This window comes from Alligator mississippiensis, chromosome 6 (assembly GCF_030867095.1).
Source record: "Alligator mississippiensis isolate rAllMis1 chromosome 6, rAllMis1, whole genome shotgun sequence".
NCBI classification, from domain to species: Eukaryota; Metazoa; Chordata; order Crocodylia; family Alligatoridae; genus Alligator; species Alligator mississippiensis.
Window position 1 is genome coordinate 100,623,885 of NC_081829.1, and position 27,188 is coordinate 100,651,072.

General features: G+C 57.8%; 2 protein-coding genes across 4 annotated transcripts; one reads left to right on the plus strand and one right to left on the minus strand.

The window, feature by feature from the left end:
* On the minus strand, positions 1-26,273 carry ARHGAP19 (Rho GTPase activating protein 19). 3 transcript variants are annotated; one of them, XM_059730262.1, is made up of 13 exons: positions 26,196-26,273; positions 13,078-13,343; positions 12,213-12,302; positions 7,368-7,448; positions 6,918-7,127; positions 5,757-5,983; positions 5,182-5,268; positions 4,255-4,320; positions 3,436-3,624; positions 3,147-3,245; positions 1,544-1,636; positions 896-970; positions 1-744 (listed from the first exon to the last, which is right to left on the minus strand). In XM_059730262.1, exons 1-13 carry the CDS (start codon positions 26,255-26,257, stop codon positions 685-687), a joined length of 1,605 nt encoding a protein of 534 aa, XP_059586245.1. In that variant the 5' UTR covers positions 26,258-26,273; the 3' UTR covers positions 1-684. The 3 variants fall into 3 exon arrangements, with proteins under 3 accessions (XP_059586245.1, XP_059586243.1, XP_059586244.1); XM_059730260.1 differs by lacking the exon at positions 26,196-26,273 and adding an exon at positions 17,981-18,053; XM_059730261.1 differs by lacking the exons at positions 12,213-12,302; positions 26,196-26,273 and adding an exon at positions 17,981-18,051.
* On the plus strand, positions 24,357-26,127 carry LOC132251235 (uncharacterized). Its single transcript, XM_059730280.1, has 2 exons — positions 24,357-24,575; positions 25,173-26,127. Exons 1-2 carry the CDS (start codon positions 24,487-24,489, stop codon positions 25,807-25,809), a joined length of 726 nt encoding a protein of 241 aa, XP_059586263.1. The 5' UTR covers positions 24,357-24,486; the 3' UTR covers positions 25,810-26,127.
* Positions 26,274-27,188: the final 915 nt, after the last annotated feature.

The following is a 27,188-nucleotide window of genomic DNA, read 5'->3' on the forward strand; positions in this document are numbered from 1 at the left end:
TAACAAGAGGAACGTTTATTCATGAACCTGCTCCTTCCGCACCTGATACTGCTGCACTTCCCAAGCCCTGGGGAGCCTCGTGCCCCCCAGGTCCCCAAGGGCCGCCCGGACCATGCTGGGTGCGAGCCCATCAGGAGGTGCACGGAGTGAGGGGGCAGCACGTGGCTGCCCGCCTGTTCTCCCAACAGATCACACCAGTCAGTTCTGGAAGGGGCAAGAAGGCAAAGTCAGCTGCCAGGATGGGTGAGTGCTCCCTCCTGATGACAGAGAGCAAGGATCCAGGAGGGGCAAGTTAGAAGCTGAAGGCAGAAGAGGTGCAGCCGCCTGTGCGCTCCAGAGAAAGCCTGGAGCGCGGGAGCGCGTCAACAGTGGGCTGCAGACAGTCGGCAGAAAGCCCTTCCCCTCTCCCAGGCAGGGCTGCCCTGGGCCCTTTGCAGTGCCAGGGGCAGGCGGAGCGCCAGGTCCCTGGTTACAGTGGTTGGTCCCGTATTAAAATGGAAGATAGATACATATCTGTCTATAAACAGGGGTGCCCGCAGGAGGCCCCGGTCCCAAGCCAAGCGCCAGTGAGTGGGGTTAGAGGGATCAGCAGAGCCAGGTCTCCTCCCAGCTCGAGACGCGGCAGGAACTATTCACAGCTTGCGAGTGCAGATGTCCCCGCTGCCCTGTGCTGGTACCAGGGGCTCAGAAGGACGATGATGACTCTTTGGAGGGCGCGTGGGCCAACAGGCGCTTGCAGCAGTCCTGGGACAGAGGGATGGGAGCCTTTAGCATGCCTGGGACACAGGAAGCCACGGGGCAGTGGGGGGGGTCGCATATCCCTCCCTACCCAGCTCCTGCCCCTCCAGCCGAGCCCCAAGGCACGGGTCGGTGGCCAGCAGGTGGAAGTCCTCACCTCTTTCCTGCCCTCAGACGATTTCAACCTTGCTCGAGCTGCGTGGGTGGCTGGCGATCCAGACAGTTTCTGTAACTGGACAGTGCAGGTGACTGGTGAGAGCAGAGCGGGCCGAGGCAGGGCCTGGCCACCCCTAGGGGCTCCCCGCGGGCAGGCTGCCTGGTTAACAACTGCTCCCTTACTCAAGCCTGGTCCAGGGCTTTGACTCTGGAGGAAGAGCCATTTCCCTGACCATGAGAGCGCAGATCAGCCCCACCCCAGCTCGGCCTAGAGCTGGGCCTGGCGCTGAAGCAAGAGCCAGGCCAGATCTGGAGACTGATATGCCCATGAGACTTTCAGAAAGGCTGGGGTGCTCAGAGAGGGTGAAGGAGAGATCCAGGGCACTGAGACACAGAGGGAGGAGCTCAAAGGTGGGAACAAGGGTGGTGTCACCAGGGAAGGAGTGGGGAAAAGCTACAGAGGACGATGCCCAGACAAGTACAGCAGCAAGATGCGAGCCCCGAGGCCCAGGACCAGTGGTGTCAGGGCTCTGGTCCAAATGCAGACCGAACTGAGGCAGAGTCCAGCCAGCACCATGTTCCTGTCCCCCCAGGCTACGCTGAAAGCCCAGGGCTCACCAGTGGGTGCTCAGAGGGGGCGAGCACTCACCAGCTGTATGTTCTCCTTGCTGGCATGCTCCGGCTCTGGCGTGGCATCCCGGCTCTTCCTCTCCAACATCACTGGGGTCCCCAGCACCTTCCGCTACAGTCAGGAAAGGAGAAGGTTGTTGGCAATGAAAGGGAGGGGTGGGGCATTGGCTCAGCCCAGTCCATCCCCAGCCTGTGCTGTGCCTCTGGGGGAAGCTTAAAACCCCCCTGACACATAGAGCAGAAATGGGGGGTGGGCAAGCAGCACAGCCCAGAAGCCTGGGAAATACTGCAGCAGGCGGTTGCTGGAAAAAGGCACGAGAAGCAGGAGTCTTGGTAGAACAGACTCCATGCAAGTCTGCCGTGTGATGCAGCTGCTCAGAAAATGACTGTGGTTTTGGGCTAAATCAGTAGAAGCATTAGGTACAAGATGCGGGAGGTGACTGTGCCTCTCTGCTCAGCATCTGGGTACTGTGCAGTTCTGGGCTCCACATATGAAAAAAGATGTGTGAGAGGGTGAAGTGTGAAGTGAGAGGGTCCAGAGGCTGGTGACCACGATAATCAAGGGCTTGGAAGGCAAGTGCTACGAGGAGAGGCTGAAGGAGCTGGACATGTTCAGTTTGCAGAAAAGATACTTGAGAGAAGACATGAGAGCAGTCTGCAAATCCCTGCAGGGCTGCCAGAGAGAAGAGGGAAAGCCCCTGTTCTTCCTTGCCATGGAAAAAGGACGTGGGTCAATGGCTTGAAGTTGCAGCAAAGCAGGTTTAGCTTGCAGATTGTAAAACACTTCCTCACCATCGAAGCAGGGAGGCCATGGGGGAGACACCAGGGAAGGGGGACTCTCTATCACTGCAGGGTTTGAGGAAAGGCCGGGCAGCCACTGGTTGGGGATGATCTGGGCACGGCGATGCCTGTGTTCTACCACGGGGACTGCCCAGGCTTCCGGGCATTGCTGGTTGCTCCCACCCCCGCCCTTTTTTCTGCTCCATGTGTCTGCCCTGCTCTCCCATCGAGTGCTGGCCAGCCAGGCGGCTGGCTACCCAGCGAGGCACCTCGCCCTCTTTGAAGCCTCGCTGAGTTCCACAGCCGGGGACACAGGACACTGGAGTCTGTCAGCTCAACCGTGCTGGCCTGGCCATCAGCCTTCGTGTGCTGTGCCTGCCTCGTCTCAGCCAGGCTGTCGCCCAGATGTCTCATGGGCTCAGAACAGCAGGGCTAGAAGGGGTCTGGAGAGGGCCCTAGTGCAGCCCCCTGCTCAAGGCAGGAGCCTCAGTCCTCTCCTCCCAGGTAAGCAGACCCATCCTGTCCAACTCTCCAGGCCTCCTCATGGGCTCCTGGCCCCCTCTGCTCCAGAAAGGTTCCTAGGTGAAGTGCTCAGTGGCTGAGATGCTGGCACCTGTTTCCCAGCCTCTCCATAGAGGTTTTGCTTGCTCCTCTGCCTACCCCAGGCTCAGCTAGGATCTTCACTGGACAGGGCCCTCCCCAAGAGCTGCTCCAGGCAGGCCCAGAGAGGCTGCAAAGCTGCCTGCTGCATCACAGGGCAGCAGGAAGGGCAGGCAGCTGTGCAGAGCTGGAGCGTGCTCCCCCTTCTCAGACAGCAATGACCGAGCGCTCCCACCACATACCTTGATGAGGCCGCTGAAGGATCGGGACCGGGTGCGCCGCTGCACTGGAGGTGTGGGCACATCGGCCCCAGGAGTGACAGCCCCAGGGAGCTTGTGGAACTAGGAAGAAACCAAGATCGTGTTAACAGAGTCCTGCTAGTGCCTGCTCAGCTCCAGCTTCCCCCCGTCCCAGCTCCCAAGAGAGCCCTGCCATCCCCAGTGCACTCGGTATCGAGGCCCCCAGCCCAGGACAATGCACAGAGCAGAGGAGCGGGGTGGGGGTACTACCTAAGGCACCCCCCAGCACTACCTGCCGGATGAGCTTCTTCTTCTTGGCCGAGTCGGGCATGTTGTGCACATGGCGGAAGAGCTCCCGGAGTGCCTCCTCCGTGCGCTGCTGTGTCTCCTGCTGTGGTGAGGGCTCCGGCCTGCCCCGCTTCGGAGACTTCAGGGGCTGCAGCTCCTTGGAGGCAGGAGCCATGGGCAAGTCCAGGTCGTCCTGGCAAAAGGGAAAGGTCAGACTCCCGCTTGCTTACATTGTCCAGAGCCACCCAATTTGTCACCAGCCCACACTTGCCGTTAGGGCCAAGGGCCCCATACAAGCAGTTGAGCCAGTGGCCTCCCCATCCCCACAAGCAGGGCAGGGCTCCCGATGAGCTCGCAAAGCTCAGTGCAAAGCTCAGGGGCTGCAGAGGAAGGACACCCCTGCCTCTCGCCTCCCTTCCCTAGCCAGTGCTCCTCCAGGCGGCTCAAACATCTCGACAACACTTCTGGAGCAGGATGGGAACAGTTCCCTCCCATCAGTGGAGGCTTGATACCACCCCACTGCTGCAGCAGCCTGTGCGCTATGCCCCAGCGTGGTCAGGTCAGGAGCCAACATGAGTGGTTGAAGCTCCCATCTAGGGCAGTGCCTCTGCTGCCCGCGTTGCACTTGGACACTGCTACCTTGCCTTGTACTTTGCTCTGCAGCTGCTCCAGCGCCTCACACCGGCCACAGGTCCTTTCCCATGCTGTGGCAGGGCTGGCTGAGCCCCAGTGCTGGGTGGCAGATCTGCACCTGCACTCACAAAACCTCACTGGGGCAGGCTGGCCTACCCCAACCCTTTCCGGGGCAGCCTGTTGAACTCACCTTGGAGGCATGCGCTCTGGAGCTCAGGTACTGCAGCCTGGCGCATTCCCGGATGTACACCGGAGCCTGGGCAGGAGAGAAAGTGGTAATGAGTTCAGGGGAAAGCTATCATTTCCCTTGCTTGGCTCCAGAGAGGAACCATGGCGCCACTGTGAACGTCTCCCCAGGCACTCCCAGGAGCCAGCAGCTCCCAGCAGTCCTTTCAACAGGGATTCTCTCTGCTCAGTGCAGCCGCAGGAGTCCCTAGGCAGCGTGCTCCCAGCTGATGCACAAGACACAAGGGAAGCAGTGCAAAACCAGCCCCCAGTGTACTGCCTTCCTGCATGCAGGCGCCTGGGCACCTGCAGAGGCCTATCTGGGGGCAGGACACTCATGCAGGAGGTGTACCCTGGCCAGGGCTCACAGGCCTGCCAAGCACTGCCTGAGGGCACCAGGCCCAGGAGACCCCAAGTGCACTGCAGAGCTGCTCACTGATCTACTACACCCACCGTCCCCTCACGTCACAGCTGACTCCCTCCCTGGCTGATCCAGCACCTCCTGATGCTTGGCTGGGAACAACTCCACGGGAAGCTCGCCCTGGAGCGACCTTCCTTCCAGCCCCCCAGGCTCCCCAGCTGCGGGGCCCCGGACAGCATGCCCAACAAAGTGGGACCGGGGTGCATCCCAGAGCCTGCTGGCGCCGATCCCCAGCTGGCCAGCAGAGGGTGATGTTAGGCCACACGGTGCTTGCCCAGGGCCAAGGCAGAAAGGCCAAGTCTTGGCGGGGCACTGCTGTGTCCTGGGCTGGGGCTGGGTCGGTGTCTGAGCCAGCGACCCCCCTCCAGTCACTGCTGGGAAGCAGCAAAAGAAGGCTCCCGCAGGAGGGTGCACAGACTGTACTGTGGGCAGCAAGGAGCAGCAGGGAGAGCAGGGACCTGGGGCCTGCACCTTGAAGAGTTTCTGCGAGTGTTTGATCATGAAGGCGACGCCATTGTTGAGCTTGGTGATGTTCTCCTGCAAGTCGTTGGCTGTCACCTGGGAGGGAAGACCCAGGGCAGGACAGTTAGGGCAAGGGGAGGAGGAAGGAGCTCTACGTCTTGGCTCCCAGGCAGGAGCTCTCACTGCTCCAGCCACTGCTGTTACAAGGTGCAGGCACTGTGAGTGGTGCTCAGCGCTGTGGAGGTGTACAGGCTGACACAGGACATAGTCCTTCACCTGCCAGGGCACCTCAGTTGAACAGAGCCCTGCAGTGAGGCTGCCTTGTGAGCATGGTGCTTCTTAAGACCACTGAGATGTGCAAAGAGAGGAAGCAAATAATCACATCTGCTGCATAGAGCCTCAGCCCCAGCCCCAGCCCCAGCTCCCACTGCCCCAGCAGTGCCTACTGCCCTGTCCCAAGCAGCAGCCGTGACCTGCTCCTCCAACCCTGTGCCCACAACCAGCTCTGGTGACCCACTGCAGTGCCTTCTCCCATGGCAGCCTGGAGTTGCCCAGTGCTGCGTGGCTCACCAAGTGCTACTTACATTGCGGGGCCACAGGATGTGTGGCGCGAACATGAGGGCCAGGTTGTGGGCAGACATCTTGTTCTTGTCCTGCTTCTTGGCTGTCTGGTACAGCAGGTCCAGCAGCAGCTTGAGCAAGCTGCGGTTGGGCGCAGGCAGGAGGAGGAAGAGCAGCTGCAGCGCCTCAATCTGCCGCTCCTTGTCGGGGGCACCCGTCTTGTTGCCCTTCTCGTCGAACAGCATCAGGTCTGCAAAGGGGGTGGGGGCCAGCTTTCATAGCCCGCATCGAGCAACGGCTCACTCCAGCCCACCCAGCGTGTGCGGCCTCCAGACACTCCCACCCATCTCTCTTGCTTTCTGGTTCCCTTGCTCTGCATAAGAGATCTCACCTTTCTGACTCCAGCCCTCCTGCTCTTGGGGCCAAGAAGCATGTGGGGAAACAGGCCAGGGATGGTCTACGTGCAGTGATGCCTGTGCTCTGCTGTGGGGGTGTCCCAGGTCTCTGGGCTGTGCTGGTTGCCTCCACACCCCTTTCTACTCCATGTGTCAGGAGGGTTTCAAGCTCCCCTGAGAGGTGCTGGGTGCTGCTGCAGCCCAGGCTGGGGATTGGGCTGGGCTGTGCCAATGCTCCTGCTGGCACCAAGCCCTCAGGGTCCTGGCTGGAGGGTCTTTCCCCTGTGCGCAGGCTCAGCCCCACACAGCACTGGGGCAGGAAGGGATTTCCCCCCTGCTCAGACTGGTGTGGACTGTGGGGTTTTGCCTTCCTCTGCAGTGGGGGCACGGCCTGGGCCTGGGGTCTCTGGAGCGTTCATGAACCCCGGGAAGCAGCAGGACGTTGACAGCTGTGGCCCCCCTGTGTTTCCAGGGGCAGGGGTGGGGGTGATGCCTGGGGCTGTGTCAGGGGTGACAGTAGTTTTACAGAGTTAGATTACGTTTGGACAGGGCTGATCCTGCCTCAAGCAGGGCTTGGAACAGAGGTGACCCCTGCGGGTCCCTCCCAGCCCCACGGCTCTAAGATTTCTATGAAAGTGCCCTTTTCCCCTGCCCTTGAGTGCCTCTGAATTCCTCCCCTTTCCTCCAGAGAAAACCACCTCAAGACAAATGTAGCTGCGTGGGGTCCTTCAGCATTAGCTGCCCCCAGCTGGCCTGGTCCCCCTGCTTTGCACATCGTTGCCCACTCACCTGCAATCTTGAGGTGGGCATGGAAGTGCTTGCGCGTGAGCAGAGGCTCCGGCAGCTCACCCAGGAACACCTTCAGCAGCGTGGCCACATCATTGGAGTGGAACTCCCCCGAGTCCAGGTCCACGTCCAGCCCACTGTTCAGGGCATCCTTCAGGAGCTGCTGGCGGACACTGTTTCCTGGCACCCGGAACAAGCCCTCCACACGTAGGTCTGCCCAGTGGGAGCAAACAAGAGTGCTTGTCAGCCTCGTACTGCAGCCCATGCCCAACCCCATGTCCCGTGAACTGCCTGCAGAGCCCAGGCTGCAGCAGGTGCCTCATGTCCCTCCCATCTCAGAGCCCCCAGGGTGCCAGGGCCCCAGCACCAGCAGGCACTCCTGGCTGAGGACAAGCTGCCCTCTACTGCACACACCTGTTGGAAGCAGCCAGGCATGACATTGGAGCCACTTACTCTTGTGCAGGTACTCAATCAGCTGAGAGACTTGGGCGATGCCTTCTTCCGTCAGCGGAGACCCGAACACCACTCCTTTGTCTGAAACAAGTGTGGGGAGTGAGCCAGATGGCCCAGAACCAGAACTCTGGCCTGAGAACCGCCCACCCAGCTCCGAGAAACATTTCCCTGACAAGACCAGGCTCTCCAGTGCAGGGGTGGGAGGAAGCAGTTCTCGTTCTGAAAAGCTGGTGCCTAAAGATCATAAATGCCCCCCTTAGACAGGACATGACACATGCCCCCCAACAGCTCCTTGTGAAGGCAGCACTCGGAGCCTTGAAGCAGGCCTGCTCTTAACCCAACGCCCATGCAAATGGATCCTCAACAATTTTTTGAAGCACACATAGGATCATAGAAAATGAGGGCTGGAAGGGACCTCAGGAGGTTGCATCTAGTCCAACCCCCTGCTCCAAGCAGGACCAGCCCCAGCTACATCATCCCAGCCACAGCTTTGTCAGGTAAGGCCCTAAAAACTTCCAATGATGGAGATGCCACCACCTCTCTGGGAAGCCTGTTCCAGTATTTTATTACCCTTCTAGTGAGAAAATTCTTCTTAATATCTAACCAAAGTTCCCTTGCTGCAGCTTGAGCCCATTGCTCCTTGTTTTGCCATCTACCACCACTGAGAACAGCCCAGCTCCGTCCTCTTTGCAGCCCCCCTGCAGGGAGGTGACGGCTGCTATTCAATCCCTCTCGGTCTTCTCTTCTCCAGACTCAATCAGCCCAGTTCCCTCAGCCTCTCCTCACCAGTCCTGTCCCCCAGCCCACAGCCATTTTCATTGCCCTCCGCTGGACTCTCTCCAGTGTGTCCACATCCTTTCTGTAGTGGAGGGCTCACAGCTGGACACCGGACTCCAGATGTGGCCTCCCCAGTGCTGAATAGAAGGAAGAATCACTGCTGTCCATCTGCTGGCAACGCTCCTACCCATGCAGCCCAGGATGCCGGTAGCCTTCTTGGCACCAAGGGCACACTGCTGGCTCCTATTTAGTTTCTTGTCCCGTCACCCCCAGGTCCTTTTCTGCCCATCCAGTCACCCCCAGCCTGCATGGGATTGTTCCTTCTTAAGTGCAGGACTTTGCACTAATCCTTGTTGAACCCCATGAGATTTCTTTTGGTGCAATCCTCCAATTTGTCTCAGTCACTCTGAATCCTAGCTCCGCCCTCCAGCGTATCTACTACTTCTCCCAGCTTGGTGTCATCAGCAAACTTGCTGAGAGTGCACTCCATCCCATCTTCCAGGGCCTTGATGAAGACACAGAACAAAACCATCCCCAGGAGAAACCCACAGGGCATCCACTGGATACTGGTTGCCAACTAGACATTGAGCCACAGATTATAACTCTCTGAGCCCGATGCTGTAGCCAGTTTTCTATCCCCCACACAGTCCATTCATCCAACCTGTACTCCCTTAGCTTGCCTGTGAGACTGTTGTGGGAGACACGTGTGAGAACAGCCACGTTGGAGCCAATGCTCCAGCCCTGCAAAGCCAGGCCTGCCAGAAACAGCTAAGGGAGGAAAGTCACCCCCCAGCACTCCCTCTACCTGTTCCAAGCTCTCTCAGGTGGATGCACTGCATGGAAGCAGGGACTCGGGAAGCTCTGGCCGTGGCTTGTTAATGCTGCCAGCTGTGTAGACGAACCACACAAACATGCTGGACCCAGCCCTGAGCTCAGTTGCAGCCCTATGGTCTGACGCTGCCATGCAGGCTGGGGACACAGTTACGGGAACAGTTCAGTCCAGTCCACACTGCAAAATTCAATGCAGTCTTTTGGTTTGAAAGAGACTTGTGCCCAGTGGGGCTGATCTCACGCAGACCATGGCGGTGGTGGGAAGGGAGGTGCCTGCTTGGTGCTGCCCGGGCAGAAGAAAGAACAAGAGAGATGTGGTCAGGAGAGGAGGGTGAGTGCTGCAGGGGAGGCCAGCTGCAGCCTGGCTGGGGAATGCGCATTGGCTCATATTTGCAGACGCTGCTCGAGGAGGCCAGACTAGTGGAATCAGCTCCTGCCTCCCCCTGACCTGCGTGTGCAGAAGTGTGGTGCCAGATGGCCGGACAAGACACAGGAAGAGCAGGAAGCATGGAGGCAAGCTGTCTCATGGTGAGGGGCACCTCACCCACAACCACGGGTGGACTGTCCTCTCGGCAGGTGGAAGATGCTGGTGGAAGATTCCCAGCCACTGGCCAGCAATTCAGGCGCACAAATCCTGAAGCAACACGGCATGAAAACAAGCTGAAAGGGGCAGGCCGGACGGACAGGAGAACGGATCAGACAAGGAGCTCGTTCAAGTGAAACTGGATTGCTAAGCCAGTGCAGAAACCTTCCTGCCTGCAGAGGCTCCAGGGTGGGAGTGTCGCTGTCAAGGAGAGGAGCACAAACATGAGCACTGCCACCCAGACTGCCCGGGCCTGCGGTCCATTCCACTGGGCCCAGGCCAGGCAGCCACAGGAGACCAGCTGCCCTCACCACCCTCTTGAAGGAAAGCCAGCCTCTTAGGCTGACAAGGCCACGGGGCTGGTGTTGGAACAAACCTTCTGGCAAGCAGGACAATGGAAGGGCTGCCGGACATTGTGTCATTCACTGTGCTGCCTCCTGAGACCTTCGGGATACGCCGTCAGCCCCCAGGAATTCCCACTTCCTGCTGATCAAGATATGCAAGGCCTCTCTTGGATCAGGTCCAAGCAAAAGCCTCCCAGTTCTGTAGGAAGGAACGGTGTCCGAAGGGAGGGATGGTTTGCAACAGCAAGCTGTCCTCGAGGGAAGCCAAGCAAGAGGCTTGGACACTGAGCCAACAAGTTTGGAGCCTTTGGCAGCCAGGAGAGGGCTGAGTAGACACCTGGGGGTATGCTCAGGACACAGGATTACACAGCTTGGAGGGCTGGACCTCTTCTCCAGACAAGAAGTTAAAATCCAGATGAACACTTGATTCTCAGAAGACTTTGAAAGCACCTGGAAACAGGCACCGAGCTGCAGCAGTCTTGAAAATACTCTGTTACGGGTGAACCCAGAGGCAGAAGCATCCTGCACAATGGTAAGACCGTCTCATGACAGCATGCGTCTGCTTCCAGAAGAGGCAGAGCTGGGAAGTGCTGACTCCAGCTTGTAGAGTTTTGAAGAATCGTTATTTGCCCTCCCAGGTCCACCGCTGCAGACCACAGAGAAAGCTTTGCACTGGGACCGACTTCACTGTCCCTGTGACCAGGTGCTGAACCATCTTTAATGCTCAGGCTCACCTCCATCAAAAATCAGGTAGAGGGGAAAAGTTAATTAGTGGTAACGAGAGGTGTGAAAAGAAGTGGTCTCCAGAGATGGCAGGGCTCAGGCAGGGGCCAGGGGGCTGCCGTCTGGTTTGAAAACATGGAAGGCAGTTTCAGGCAAGGCGAGCAATCAGATCCCAGCAGTACCAGGTCTGCCTGGTTCATGGACTGGAGAGCAACTGCTCCAGGTCTAGAATGAGGATGTGTGGAGCAGGTTTTGCCTGGCTGGCAGGAACAGTCTGTCCAGGGAGTGTCACAGAAAAGTGTCTCCAGGCCAGAGAAAGGATACTGGAGTCAGAAGAGACCTCCCCCCAGCCCAGGCATGCAGCCAGCAGGCTCCAAAGCACCTGCCAGCATCACAGTACTATGGACACGCAGCCACGGAAGGATTCAGAGGCCACGTTGAGAAGCATGCAGTCCCAGGGGCGTTTTTTGAGGAGCCTGCACTGCTAGCTGGAGACACGCATTTTGAAAGCTATTAAAATGGAGTTCCGGAACAGTATAATCAATACGCTTCAAAAAATCCAAAATCAACAGAGATGAGGAAACCTCATGAGCCTCCTGGAAAGGCCGTTTGGAGAATGTGGAGATTTCTGCATTATCTTTATGAAAAATTCTGCCTGATTTGGTTTCCCCACTAGCTCTATTATCTACCAGGTTGGAAGGGCACGTTGTATTTCTCAAGGCACAGGGATCAAAGAGTTGTACAGACAGCTGGGGACAGATGGGGCCAGCCTTTGGCATGTAGCACAAGGACCTGGCTTACATGTAGACCCCTGTGCAAGCTGCACTGAGATAAGCTGAACCAGGAGGGTAGAGGAGCTGCCTGGCTTGCATGGGTGGTGCTTTAGGGCCTAGTACTAGGGGTACACCCTGGGTGAGCCCACATTAAAACTGAAGGCAAAGCAGTCCCTGTAAAGCCAAGACAGACAGGTAACTCCCTGCCTTCCAAGACCAGGAGAGATTAAAGAGAAGCAAACAGCCACAGCTGGCAACACTTGAGGGAAACAGGACACAGCTCTGCCTTGCCAGCAGACAGCTGGGCTAAAGGGAAAGCTCTGGCCAAAGGCAGGTAAGTACTGGGGGCCGCACAGACAGTTAAATTGTTCCTGCCCTGCTGGGTGAGGAGATAACAAGACTTCCAGGGGCACCTGGGCATTCCTGGTGATGGGGAAAGGGAGATTTGAACAGACTCGTTTGTGGAGAGTCCTTCACGGCATAGTGCCAGGGCTGGGCTGTGGGCGCCAGCTCCCGGGGAAAGGAGGTAGAGTGCTGGGAGGGCAAGGTGTCCGAGGCAGAGCCCGGAGTCCTGAAACAGAGGAGGCTGCTGCAGAGCGACTCTGCTTCCCCCTTTCAATCCAGTGAATCTTAAAGGGAGCTGGGAGAGCAGAAGCAACTCAGGCTCTGCTCTCGCCGGGCCAGGACGCGAAGGCAGGAGGAACTGAATGGAACAGCCCCAGAGGTTGGACTGTGCTCCCTTTGCAGGCAGGTTTGCCACCAACCCCCTGTAACCAGGGGTGGCCCAAAGAGAGCGCAGGCTGGGGCAGCTTACCTGCACCCGGGATCCCGACCGGCACGGATGTGACTCTCGAGAGTTGAGCCGAGGTCTGTGCAGAGGGCAGAGGGTGGTGCCAAGTGTTGGCTACGGAGATGAGAAGGCCAGAGCCTGAGCATTACTTCTTTCCAACACTGACGGTCCTTCTGTGTCTATTCTTGCCACCTTCAGCATTGCCCTGTGCTTAATAGGGACGGGCTCTAAACTAAGGAGAACTCTGCAAGTTGCAGACGGAAACTCTGGGCCACGAGAGGCAGAAGGAAGACCGGACACCTGAATTGTCTATGATTCTATGAATTACTGACACAAGACTTCAGTGTCTGACAGGGTGGGCCTGCCCAGGTCCGATATACCCATCCCGAAGCAGATGGAGCTGGGTCGTGCAGTCTGAGCTCACCAGAGCAGCGTCTGCTTACACTGAACCCACTGGGACCCAAGACTGACTACAGCTGGGGGAGCTACTGCAACCTAAGAATAAGAGTGACCTCTGGGAAACAAGGAGAGCAAATGCAAAGGTCTCCCTGTGGCAACCCTTTGATATGCATTTGGCACCCAGAAAGCAGGTTACCTTGCATTCAGCCACTTCTAATGAGCTGCCCTCCTGGTTTTGCCTTGTCCCTCAGGCTAACGGCCCAGCTGCTGGTAACAGCCCCAGCATTAGGCACTGAGCAAACCTCTGGCCAGCTCTCCAAGGGCTCACACCATGTACAAGGGCACAACTGGTGGGTGCAGCAAAGACCATGGGCAAATCGCCTGCCTCTCAAGGACAAGCTCAGACTGCGAGCTTGGCGCATGGTACAGCTAACTTCCAAGGCCCACGTCAACTGGCAGAGCTGGGTTGCTGGCTCTGGACACTGCTCACCTTTCCGCTTCAGAGACATGAGGGACCGAAAGAATCCCGAGGCTGTGCCGGTCCCGCCGGGCAGCTTGGGCTCCTCCTCCCCCATCAGCTGGGCCAGCTCTGTCCCAGGCAGGTCGATGAGCCGGGTGATGTTGCTGACCACGAGCTCTGTGAAGACTTCGGGTTTCTCATGCCGCAGCTTCTCCACAAAGAAGTCGGGGTTGAAGATGATGGGCTGGCCGCGCAGGGAGGGGTCATTGCAGATGACGAAGTTGCAGATGGTCTCACTGAGAACAGAAAAGGGAGAGAGTCAAACTCTTCCTCCTGACTCACTCAGGCAGCTGCAGCCTCCCTGCAGCCTGGATCGGATTCAGAAGATAGCTGCTGGCATGAGAGCTGCCAGTGCTCTCCTATCCCCACTATCCCAGCAGTGCCGGGGACCCGCAGTACCCTTAGCTTGAGTGGATGTGAGGAAATATTTATTCACTGTTAGAACTGTGAGGAAGTGGAACAGATGCCAGGGAAGGGGGGACTCTCCAGTCCTGGAGGTGTTCGAGCAGAGGCTGGACAGCCACTAGTGAGGGATGCCCGTGCTCTGCTATAGGGATGTCACAGCTGGCTGTCCCCTCTCCTTTCCACTCCACGTATCAGGGGGGGTTTAATCCTCCCCGAGGCACTGGGTGCTGCTGCAGCCCACACTGGGGACAGGACTGGGCCGTGTCAATGGTCCTGCTGGCACCAACACTGCAGAGTCCTGGCTGGAGGGTCTTCCCCTGCACTCAGGGTCAGCCCCATGCTGCGCTGCGGGCAGGGAGGGTTTTCCCCTGCTCAGACTGGTCTGAACTGGGGGTATTTTGCCTTCCTCTGCAGCAGGGGCATGGCCTGGGCCTGGGCTCTCTGCAGTGCCCACGACCCCCCTGGCAGCAGTATGACATTGGAGGCTGTGGCCCCCCTATATCCCAGGGGCAGGTGTGGGTGCAATACCTGGGGCTGTGTCAGGGGTGACTGTTGTGTGGCTCTACATTGCACATGGGGTTTGTCTGGGCTGGTTTGGACAGGGCTGATCCTGCCTCAGGCAGGGCTGGGACTGGATGTGACCCTGCAGCTCCCTGCCAGCCATTTCCCTATGATTTTAAGGCTCATCGTGACTCAATCTGGTGGACAAGGCCATCGCATACAACAAAGAACAGAAACATGGGACTGGGCAGGACCTGGGTCACTGCGTCCGGGCCTCAGCCTCGCAGGTGCCCACACCCAAGCATCCCTTTCATAACCGGCTTACGTGCCATTAGTTTTCTCGTCCCCATCCTCCTGGTAGGAGGCTGCTGCAGAATCTCACTGCTCCCCTGATTAAGTAATTTTCTGCCTAAATTGGTTCACAGCCAGTTTGCACTCATTTGTTCTTGTGCACGCTCCAAACTCGTAGCTAGAAGCTTCCTTTACTGTGGGGTCAGCACTCTCCTGGGTTTTGCTTCACATTATAATTAGCAGCGCCTGAGACAAGATACAGAAAACGCCTCAAGCAAGCTGTCGCGTGGCTCCTTGCTGAGCCTTGATACCAAGATTTCAGGCCACTAAACACCCCGAGAGGGAGAAAAATGGCCAACCAAACTTCCACCCTCACAAGCCGACCATTGCTGGACAAGAGAGCAGACCAGGGCCGATCTGCGGGAAGGCACAGCAGTGTTCGCAGACTGTAAAACAAGAGCAGAGCTTGGTGGTCATCTGCACAGCGCTGGCCACGGGGCTCCCCTGGATGAGCCCCTACAGGAACTCAGGCTGGGTGGCCCACAAGAGCTCAACTGGCAGCCCGTGGGCTCCCTGCACCTTCCCCCGGGGGTCTGGGCATTGTTCCCCCAGCCATCACTGCCTCCTCCTCTGCCACCAGTGCCATGTTCCTCCTTCTTGCCTCCAGGCCACTGGGGTTTGTGGGATCCCCACTCTCTTCTCCAGCGTCTGCTTCATACCCCCCACTGGCAAAAGGGCAGTGGCAGGAACTGTGGGGTTGTGCCTTATTTTGCAGTTAATTGTCCCTTTAGCTTCCAGCGCTGGCGGAGAATCCAAGGAGTCCTCTCTGCTAACATCCGTGCCCCACGCAGGCACTGCTGGGCTGCAGGCAAATTGCCTCCAGCTTCTCTCGGATGACTGCGTAGACCGAGCTCCTCGCCCCTGTCATTAGGACGCAGCGGGGAGATGAACCCTGGGTCACTGAAGCTGTGCCCTGCTATTGTAGGTGCCCATGCCATAAGCCCACCCATGGCCTACTTATGCTCTGTTTTAAAATTAAATGAGGAGGAGTGGGAACAAGCAACCTGCTGGAAGGGCTTTCCACAACATCCTTCCTTGGATGACTAGGAAGCTTTTTCCAATGTCCGGTCGAAGGGTCACAGCCAGCTCATGCCCACGTGGCTCCTGCGCCAACACTGTCCTTTACCTTACAGAGGACCTGCCCTCCCTGACGTATTCGCAGACAGCAATCACGTCCCCTCTCAGACGCGCTGCGTTGTGCTCACAGAGCCCGGTGCATCGTCTGCGCCAGTCAGACGGGCTCTCCGCTCCCCACTCACCCTAGCAGCCTTTCTCCACACCCATTCCTGTTTGAACTCATCTTTCTTCAATGCTGGTGACCAGCACCGTCTGCAGTACATCAGCAGAGCTGAACTGCCACCATCTTTGTTTCCGATATAGATTTGCCGTGGTACCTCTCACCCAACACAGCCTTGGATCACATTCTCTCGTGCATGGGTACGTCACAACGGTGGCTTACAAATCATCCTGCGATCAGCTAGTACGTCCAACTTGTTTCCAACAGACAAAGCCCAGTTTACTGCAGAATTTATTATTAGGGCTCTATGTTTCCATTCCTGCAGTCCAGCTCTTCCTGCACGATATTCTGATCCTCCTCCATATCAGCAATGCCTCACCACCTCTGTCATCCCCAAAGTTCATTGGCACACCCCTGCTTTTGTTGCCAAGGTTATTAATGAACATATTAAGACCAGTCCCAAGGCCGATCCTCAAGGAACTCCATTGGCAACCCCACTGTCAACAAGTCTCCTCTCAGTACATCCCTTTGCTGTCACCCGCATCAGTTCCTAGCCCATCTTACAGTCCTTGTATCAATCCCCATTTCCCCAGTGTAAATTATGGTATCATCTCAAACACTGTAGTGAAGGGCAGACAGATTAGTTCTCCTGCCTTTTTTGATTAGAAAAGTAAGTTCTTATCCAAGAAATATATCCGTTTAAATTAGGCACAGCCTACCTTTGGTAAACTCATTTTTTTTATACTCTCTTCCATTTCCTCTCATCTTTAATTTATTTCTTCCTCCCTCGTTTGCTCTTAAGCCTACGCATTTCTGACCTCAGACTATAGGCCCGTTAAGTGCCTTGGCCCAGTCCCTGCAACTGGAACGCACCACAAGCTTTCACTGCAAGACATGCCATCACCCCTTCCATCATCCCAGTAGCAGTTGCCAGACAGAGGTGATCTGATTTTTCTGTGCCTGCTCAACACCACGTGGCAAGGACTGCAGCAGCCCACTGGGCCACAAGCTCAGGTTCAGGCAATTAGCCCCCACACCTTGCAAGGCCATTGCAGAGCCCCCCTCCCGTCCAGCCTTCCAGCCCAACCTGCTTTCTTGGTTGTTGGAAATGCGGCTGTCCACTGAATCGTGTTCAAACACAGCAAGGCCGAGAATGCGAATCCTATTACTTCCTTGTCTTTTCTCTTGCACGGGGGGAACAATCCCTCGCGACAGGGGTCGTACCTCCAAAGCAGACTCGGCCACTTAGGAACTCAAAACCAGGAGGGGTCTGATGTGTGAAAACCACTGGCAGAGTCAGGGCCCAAGACGACATCAAGTCTTTCCTTGAGCTCTGCGGAGGCTCAGGCTGGAAGCCCAGCCAGCCAGCATTCAGGAGCATGGCAATCCAGCAGCAAGGGAGTCAGACAATGCGCTCTTTAGCTGCAACCCAGTAATTACAAAGAGCAGCATATAGAGAAGACAGAGTAAAAACAACAAAGCATCCACCGGTGAGCTATCCATCTAAATAGTTTTTCACCGTTGTTATCGTGAGCTGCAGTGAAGGACTGCTGTGTGCCTTTGTCCTAAAAGCCAGGAGGACCTGGGTATTGCTTCTCAGCCAAGACAACCTGCGCCTTTGAAATCCAAGTGGAAGGCACCTGCTGGATCGCAGGAAGCCTGCACCTGCAGCCAGCGTTCACCACCTGGGTCTCGTGAGAATCCCAGCGGAAACCTCCTGCTGTCCTGGACTGTCGACACAGCAGAGGTTATTTGGAGAGGGTGGTGGAGGATAACAGCCTGCAAGAGGCCAGGTCCCCTCAGCCTCTGGCAGGAGGCAAAAGTCTCATAAGCTGCATGCCTCCAGGAGGCCGAAACTGCGTGCGGGATGTTCCTGGCTAGGAAGTACCTCCCCGGTTTCTCGGTGGGTTGTGCTGCCCAAGGGCTCCAGGCCAAGATGGTCAGTCCCAGCTGCTAATCCATCCGGCCATGGTCACATGCTGTTGCATGGGGCTAGTAACGCATGTACAAGTGCCAGCACGGCCCAACAACAGGAAGCCAGAGGTCTTTGCCCGAAACCCATAACCCACTTTGAGCCAAAGAAAGTCCCCAAGAAGAGTTAGTGACTCCACAGGCCCCGTGACCCTGCCTGCAGTGAGCCCAGTGCTGGTGTTCACGCGCTAGCAGGAGACATGCTAATACTTTTCAGCGGTTACACGAAGCAGCACAAGGTATTCGTGCCCTCCATCCATGATTATGGCTGGATTCAGGGGGAGGAGAAATGAAATTACTCTGTAGCCTAGACCCGCCTGGCCCGATCGCTGTGCGCACGCCAGGGGCTCCCGGCACAGCCAGCCCCATGGCACCGACTGCAAAAACAGAGAAAATCAGATGTCTTACATGAGCGCAGAGAGCTTCTGGAGCGGCATCAGGACGCAGGCACGCAGGGAAAAGAACTCGGTCCTTGTTCCCAGCGACAACACAGCCCGCCGGCCCCAGCGCAGCCTATGCAAATTCCACACATGCTGCGAGACACAAGGGCGCATTATTGGGCCTGAAAGGCCCCCTTGGCACGCCCTGGGCATCGGCCTTCTTGCAGAGACAAAACAGGGCAGAAAAGCTGGACAGATGGATGCATGTCCCTTGCCAGAGGCCACTGATGCTGCAGCCAGGGCTTTGAGCCAGGCAGCCCGGGCGACAGCGATCTGCACCCGAACCCAAGGCACAGATCAGATCCCCCTGTGCTACAAGTACTGCAAGGAAGCAGGTCCCCAGCAGGATGAAAGCACAGTGAGGGGGCCCGTGTTGCTATGTCTCCGTATTGTGCCAAAGCCGTGTTCCTGGGCTCTGCCTCATGCCCTGTTGGCACATTCCTGAGGTCCTCACCAGCCCCCGTGCATGTGTTTCCTACCCTCAGACTACAGACTGCTCCCCCGTGTCACCCACTGACCACGTACCACGGCCCCCTCAGCAGTGCTGGCAAGTCCTCTGCCCCGCTTGGCTCCCTGATCGACCAGCTGGAGCCAGCCTGGTCCCTCCCGTTGGGGTGCTGCACTTCAAGCCATTTAATTTGGGAGGTGTCACTCTGCCACCTGCACACACAGATGCCGGCGTATCGTTACTGCTCATCAAGATGGAAGTGCAAAGCGAGGCCGCATTTCCGCACGGAGGGACGGGCCCCACGGGCCCCGAGCACAATCGCCCTGTCAATCTGCGTGCTGCAGTGTCACCTTCACACAAAGCCCGAGGCTCCTGCCTGCCAGGCTCCTGCTAAAGAGGGGGGCTGGATGCGCTCCGCCCACGCGCCGTGTACAGAGGGGGCGGGCGGCTGTTCGGAGACACCACTGCCATTGTCTGCTTTGTCGGCAGGCGGGATTACCTTTCATCTCGCCTGTAACGTGCTGCTCGCCACCACCGTCTGTGAGTGCTGTACAAGATCTTAAAGCAATAGAATAAAGGGCCCAATAGCTTTCCATTGCCATGCACGGCCCTCTTGCCCACGGCTTCATTGCTTGGCTGGGGCATGGTTATATTAGGTTTGGTTTTACTGTGCAGGCAGGCGAGTCAAAGCAGAGAGCCCTGTGTTTTGCTTGGAAGATGTGAGATTCGTGGGGATACTAGCAGCTCTCAAGAGCGCGGCCTTTGATCTGGGGCAAGCTGCACAGGAACCTGTCGGTCACGCGTCTCCTGCGGGTGACAGCTCTGCTCCTGCGGGTGCAGCTGCTCGAGGAGACTGCACTCATGTAGGATGCCCTGACCCTCAGGCGGCTTCACTGATAAGGATTAAATTGAGACAGATCCAAGCTTGCCACAATCTCTCTTCACAACCAAATAGGATGGTAAAGTCAGGAAGGCAACAGGAAGCAGCCAGGCCGGTTGGCCGAGCACCAGCTACACAGTAAGAGACCCCTGTTCTCCCGACTTTCACCGAGCTCCAGAAGCGCGTGTGGGGTCAGACACGGGTCCAGGCGGCACAAGGCAGGAGCAGGAGTAAGGCAGGAATAAGGAGCGAGAGGAAGTATCTGCGCAAGAGCCAGACCTGCCCAGCGGGGCTAGCACCTGGCAGCCGATTACTCAAGTGCCCTGTGACGATGTGGCTAATACGTGTCCATGCCCAAGTGACCAGGTGCCGGTTGAAAGCCTGGTGGACTGGAGAAGGTGCTGGTGTGAACCCACAGCTGGGCCCAATCTCCATCTCCAGAGCTACAGTGAGATGCCACAGCCACTGCCACCTCACTCCTTAATGTACCTGGTACAGGAACAAAACACCTCTGCGCACCTCGTGGTGATCTCTGCTCTCACCGGAGTCACTGCACACTTGGGCTGCCCCTACACTTAGGAGCAGAAGAGTTGAGAGTTTATGAAACAAGGCAGGAGAACGGAAGAAAGACTCCTTGTGCCAGAAGACGGGAGATGAGAGGTTAGTTAGCAAGAGACAGCGAGACCAGCAGGAGACACCCGGCAGAGCCATCAGCAGACCTGGCCAGGAGATAACGTCTGCGCCTGGATGGTGGAGCAGAAGACAAAGCCACCTAATTCCCCAGGGAGCAGGACAAACCCACATGAGCCCAGAGCAGGGAAATCCAGCGGTGAGAAGGGCTGAAGGTGAAACCCCAGGGTCGGAGGGGCCAGCCCGCATTTCAGGAAGAGCAGGTTGGGAGAGAGGGAAGAACCATTAGCGGAGTGATTCGAATGCCCTTTGTGTGCTGAAGGCCTGGCAAACAAGGTACATCCTCGGTTTAAGAAAGGATGCAGGGGAAGCCTAATGGAAATGTATTTGGGAGGCAACAGGCAGGACTCCATAGCTCGCACGGAAACATGTACTTAAATGGGGAACAGCAGCCCTTTCAACTGAAGAACAAATGCTGAATTCAGGCCCCAGATTTGGCAGAACAGCCCTGCCGAGGAGAACGGATTGTTCTGCACGGATCTGAAAGAAAGCGGTTAGTGACTTTTCCTTAGGGTCGTACTTACAAGCTCTCTGCGGCAGAGCTGGTCTTTGTGACGCAGGAGGCGCGGTGTGCACAACAGGCCGCCACTCTCCAAAATGGAGTCGACAGACAAATCCCAATTCAAATAATGGCATAATAGAAAGTGCCCCCCGTTGAGGGAAGCCGGGCAACGTTCCCACATTTGTTTAGGTTGCTCCAACTTAAAAGATCATTTCAAAAGAAAATATAAGAGAGAAATTCTGAACAGGCCTCCAGTCCCACGCAGGCCAAAGTCTTTTCCATCTTTCAGCCATCAGCTAAGCACAACGGTCCCATTATCACCACGCTGTTAAAATCAAACTGAATTTCACTAAGGCAGGCAAACATCTGCCCCACATTTATGGATCCAGAGGAAGGGCACTTAGTTGGGAAGACAGACGTGTTGGAGGAGTCAAACAGACGCTGCCTGAATTCTGCCCACTGGTTATAAGCAGGATGTGTAAAGCAATGTCTTTTATTGGGCTTATAGCTGGGAGGGATGTTAGGCAAACTTTTGGGTACAAAACATCCTTTCCCAAGACTGGGAAAGGAGCAGATAGAGCCTAAGCTGCATACCAGCGAGGACACCACCCAGGATGCATTTGGGGTATTAATCACTGCTGCAGTAACGAGCCTCATCAAGGCTCGCATGGCATTTCAGTGACCTCGATTTCCAAGTGGTCAGAACTTTCTCAAGGAAATCTCTGCTTTAGGAAGAAGCTCCTTGTGTTTGATCTCAGCCAGAAAATATCAGCAAGTTAACTCGGAAACAGCAACATGGGTTTTGTTATCTCAAACGGAGGAGGACGGACCCAGCAGCTGCAGTGCCCAAGGGCTCCCTTGAGCAGAAACTGTACCATGGGCAGGAGCTGCACTGTTGGCTGAAACCCTCCCGTGAGAGCACGCAGTAAATCAAACCCACCCTTCCTCCATAAGACAGATGAGGTGCACTGGACCCACGTGGCTCTTAGAAAACTGCGCAGGCTGCCATACAAACCTGTGCACGGGAGGAGAAATCATGCTACAGAAGCCGTAACGCCGAACTCCTGGGATTACGTCCAGCTAAAGTCTCTCCTCAACAATCACGATGACACAATGCGTTTGTGTGCGATCCACAAACAAAAAGCCACGTAGCATTCATCTCTGCTTCCAGGGCTCCCCAAGCTGTTATTATTTTAATGAAAACCCCAGAAGAGGCAGGGATGCTAATTCAGCTGCTGTGACTTGTATCACGCTGGTACTTAGCATCTCAGTCACGGGCTAGGACTGCTGTGCTAGGCACTGTGCATACAGAACAGAGACGGCAGCTTCCGATTCCAGGCTGAGACGAGACAACAGATGAGACAGACGCAGGAGCAAAGCCACCAGACCCCAGCAGGGAGCTCCCGGCTTAGGCCTCTCAACATCGGCAGTTTCAGTCGCTGCAAAGCAGAGCTGGGATCGGAAGGGGAAGGGAAGCAAGTCTGCAGGTACCCCAGAGCACAACCCTGGCAGGGGGGCCATGGGGGGAGTGCCCAAGGGTACTGGCCTGAAAATTTGCCAAACAAAGCAGGAGGCTGGGGTCGCGAGCTGGTGGGACAGGCATCAGCCTCTCTGCATCCAATTCCAGCCGATGAAAGGGCCATGAAGGGCCTGGGATGCAACCAGGCAGCTTACACTTGATGCAGCAAAGAGGGGGCCCGAGAGGCATTCAGAGAGGTGACCTGAGCGACGCGCCCGGCTAAGACAGGAACGCGCTGGCAGCACCTCTGACCAAGCCAGCCGCCGAAGGGAGGAGCGGGCAGCTCTGGAGATAGGTCAAGGGAAATCCTTGCCAGAGAGGCACATTCCTAAATCTCCGGTCCGTGGGTCACGGCACCAGTCCCCTCACGTCACAGAGGCCACTGCTGGCAGGAAGCGAAGTCTTAGTTTCAGGGCTGGTTACTCTAAGAATTCAAGCTCGTGGGTTTTTGCAGAGGACAGGGTTTGTTCTAGAGCCAGGTGTGCACACCTTCAGCACTCCCCCTCAGCACCCTGACCACAGGTCCTACAGCTTGGCTACAGATTCGAGGATCACAGAATATGAGGGCTGGAAGAGACCTCGGGGGGTCACATCTAGTCCAACCCCCTGCTCCAAGCAGGAGTAGCCCCAACTACACCATCCCAGTCAAGGCTTTATCTACCTGGGTCTTAAACACCTCCAAGGATGGAGAGTGCACCACCTCTCTGGGGAGCCTGTTCCAGTGCTTTACTTCCCTCCTTGTGAGAGGGATTTTCCTAATATCCAACCTCCACTTCCCTTGCTGCAGTTTGAGCCCATTGCTCCTTGTCCTGTACCTGCCCCCACTGAGACCAGCCCAGCTCCATCCTCTTTGCAGCCCCCCTGCAGGGAGGTGAAGGCTGCTATTCAACCCCCCTTTGCTCTTCTCGTGCAGATTAAATAAACCTAGTTCCTGCAGCCCCTCCTCACAAGTCATGCATCCCAACCATTTTCATTGCCCTCCACTGAACTCGCCCCAACTTGTCCACATCCTTTCTGTAGTGGGGGCCCCGCAAGTGGACACAGAACTCCACATGTGGCCTCCCCAGGGGAAGAATCACTTTTCTTGACTTGCTGGCAATGCTCCTACCCATGCAGTCCAGGATGCCGTCAGCCTTCTTGGCAACAAGGGCACACTGCTGGCTTACATTCGTCTTCTTGTCCCATCACCCGCAGGTCCTTTTCTGCAGAGCTGCTGCCCAGCCTGTCAGTCCCCAGCCTGTATCGGTGCAGGGGACTGTTCTCTCCTAAGTGCAGGACTTTGCACTTGTCCTTGTTGAACCTCATGGGATTTTTTTAGTCCAATGCAATCTGGATTGTTCACCAGGGGATGCTTTCTGGGATGGGCTGGCCAAGCGCACCCCCCTCCTGACATGCCATCCTCTTTGGTTTCCATGGCCAGTACTGTCCTCAAATTGCTGCCAGGCAGCAGAGGAAGCATTAAGTGCCTTGGCTGTCACTAGCACAACCAGGATGCTCCAGATGTATTGGCAGGCACGCAGCCGGAGACAGCCACCAGCATCGCCAGAGGAGGAGGAAATCAAGCAGCTGGCCCTGCATGATGTTTTCCAGAAGCAGTTTCCAGACGCAGGCAGCAAGCACGGGCTGGCTGGGGAGGATAGCGCTGCTGACCTGGGAGGACCAGCAGAGCAGGCAGGACCTTGAGCTGTGGAGGACCACACTCCTCGGGGTTTGTCCAAGGTTTCACAGGGAGCTGCAAACACCAGCACAAGACCCTCTCCATGGCTGCTGCCATCTTGGATTCCACTTTCCTCATCAGACATGGGCTGGCTCCCACCTGGTTTGGTGCTCGCAGGTCAGCTACCAGGTAGAAGATGGCTGCCCTTGGTCATGAAACCGGACAACACACAGGAGGTGACCAATGGACTCACACAGCTAGTGCTCCCAAATCATACAGGACCACCAGTGCGACCCACGTGCCTAATGCTTGCTGCCAGTCACAGGCTCTCCGACATCACTGACAAAACCACAGTGGTGGGTCAAAGCCGATGCATGGAGCAAATCTACTGCCGTGATTACCATGGCATGAGCTGGCCCCAGATGTCAGGATATGAGAAGTTTGCTCGTGTCACATAATGACAAAAAACGGAGCAAGTGCCCCAGAACTGTGACAGACCATGGTGCTGCGGCTCCTCCTGCTCTCAGACACGCAGCCACCTTCCATTCCCATGGCTGGTGCAGTCACGACCCGGACAAGACGAGAGCTGTTTTCCATGCCTCGAGTGGCTATGGAACGGACAGCAGAGAGTGCATTTGGAGACTGAAAGGAAACCGAAGAAGTCTCGGAACAAGGCTGCAGCAAAACACCATCATCTTATCGCTGCTCTCATGGGATATTACTCGTATGCCGCAGTAATAATGCTGATGGCTGGGAGACACGACACTTGCAGGGCCATATGAAAGCCAAAGAGGCTGGCTTGGCAAAGAGCTCGGGAACACGCTGGGCTCCAGCTTCCAGAGCAGCGCGCTGCGAAGGACAGCAAAGGTAACAGCCAGAATGGGGACAAGCTGGGCACGTGCTGTGGTTGGGGGAGGCAGGTGGCATCGGCGACATTGTCCAGAGTCAGAAATAAAACCCTTCCTGGGGCCCCCAGCCAAGTCACCCAGATGTGCCCAAGTGCAGGGTGCAAATGCCGAGGCCCCTGTGGTTGGGGCAGGAGAGGGGGCAGGGCAGGGCAGGGCGGGCAGCCGCTTGGGCCCGAAGGCCGTGGAATGGGGCAGGAGCTGCCGGGCAGAGGCTGCCCCTCTCCCCGCAGGGCAGGATGGGGCCCCGCGTGCAAGCCAAGCCCGGCGCACCCTGCTGCGATGTAGCACGCAGCATCTTGCCCCCAACGCTCGCTTGCTACCCGACAGCTCGCTGTCCTCTCCATCTCGCTCTGAAGCGTGAAAGCTTCGCTCTGCTCTTGTCCTCTGGTGCCTCAGCTGCGATCTCAGACTTGTCCTCTCCACTTCCAGAAGGCCTGCCAGGCCCTTGGATGTTTCCAGGCCAGTTACTCCGGTCACCCCCCCAGGTTTGCAACCCCGCCATCCGTGGATGCGGTGAAGGGCTAAGTGGCTTCCCACCTTCTTTCCCCTTACACAGGAACCCAGTGGAAGTCACCACCTCCTTGGGACACCCCAGCCCGTGTCTGTCCTCCACGGGGGGCTCAATCCTGAGGTCTAACCCACAGGGGGAGGGAAAGGCGGCTACCCCAAAGCGCACGGACACACCGGGAAGACACGCAACTGCTACGGAGCACCTAGCTGGGGCAGGGCTGGAAGAGACGCAAACTGCCCCCAAAGGCCCCGCTGCCCCGCGCCGCCGACAAGGCGCTGGTGGCCTTCGCTCCTCGGCTCCCCCAGCTGCGGCTCGGCGCCGGTCAGCTGCTGCGCGCTGCCCACTGGCAGCTTCGGGGCCAAGCCTTTTTGGCTGGGCAGGGCAGGGCTTGACGCTGCAGCGCAAGGTGGCTAAAGGGGCCGCCGGGAAGCCACTGCAGCCGACACAGCCACAAGCGCCACGCAGACGAGGGACGCTTAAGGCTCTTCCCCAAAAGGCCTCCTCCAGGATTAAGGGCACGGGCCAGCCCTGGCGCGCAGCAGGCAGGACCCACGAGCAGCTCGGAGCGCTCGCGAGGGGATCTTTGGCACAACAGGGGCGTTGGCGCCGGGCCCGCGAGACCCTCCTGCTGCGGGGAGCGCGCCGGCCTGCCAGGCGTTACGGACCCGAAGCAAACACATGAGCACTTCCACCGCCGCCGCTTCACGGGCGTCTTGTCACACCGCCGCTTGCTTTGCAGGCGAGGAGAACCCAGAGCAGAGCGGCTCCCCACGCCGGGCCGGCAGTCACGAGGCGGGGCACTGCCCACGGTAATGGTGACGAGGGCCCGGCTGGCGGGCGCCGGCGCCGGCGCGGGCAGACAACGCGCCCACGTGCCGGGGACAAGGGCCCCGCTGTGCGCGGCAGGAATGCGCTGGGCGGCAGGCTGAAGGGCAGGGGTCAGGGCGAGGCTGCAGGGCCCCGGCGCCGCTCCTGGCCGCTGCGCGCGGCGAGCAGCCAGCTGCAGGACAGGACAGGACCGGACAGGACCGGACCGGACCCGGGGAGCGGACCCCGCGCGGGGCCTACCTGCCGCCCCGCCGCTGCTCGGCCCCCGCCGCCATTTCATACCGGCCGCGCCGCCTCGCCATTGGCTGGAGCGGGCCCCGCCCCGCCCCTTCCGCTCTGAGGAGCCGCGCCCCCATTGGCCGGTTCGAACGGCGCGCCGGCTCTAGAGGCCCCCACGCAAAGGAGCCTGGGGGCTGTAGTTTTCCTCCCTGGGGCGGGAAGGGCAAGCCGCGCCCCCAGGCTGGGGGAGGGCAGGAGTGGGGTAACCCCCAGCCCAGGGTGACAGGACACGGCCTGACGTGGCGCACAGATCGTGGGGGGGCATATGCCCCCGTGCCCTCTCCCCAGGAGCCTCAGATACCCACAGCTCCATCCTGCTCCCCTAACCAAGCCAGAGCCCCTTGCCCCTGCCCCACTCCCACCCTGGGCTCTCAATCTGCCCCCCTGGACTGAGCTGTTCTCCACGCTGCCTGGCTGCCACACGCATGCACCTCTTGCCCACTGCACGGGAGCCCACTGCCACGCTCTTCTGTGACTTTCATCATAAGCGGTCGGTGCTGTTCAGTGTCTTTGCAACCCCATTTTAGCGCGGCAAGCCCAAATGGGCGTGTGACGCCAAGGCTGGGAACCGCAGCTGCCTGTGCTCTGCCGTGGGGGTCCCCGGCCCCTGGGCTGGGCTGTTTGCTGCTCCACGTGTCGGGGCAAACAGACAGCGATGAGGACAACTGGCTGGGGAGAGCGACGAGGACAGCAGCAGCAGCCGATCCTCCAGTGAAAACGGCAAACGAACTGAGTTTCAGACCGCGCCTGGGGACAGGGCAGAGACAAGGGGAGCGAGGGAGTCGATACCTGGCGGCCGGGCGCACAGGAGTGCTTTAGGCTCCTACGGTGGGGTAAGGAGGTAATAAATGGACTAGAAGGTGCAAGAAGGGGTTTTCCTGCCTGGTGGCACAGCTGCAGCCCCTCACGGGGCACTGGCGGGAGCGAGCGCCAGGCCCCCCGCTCAGGGGCCGA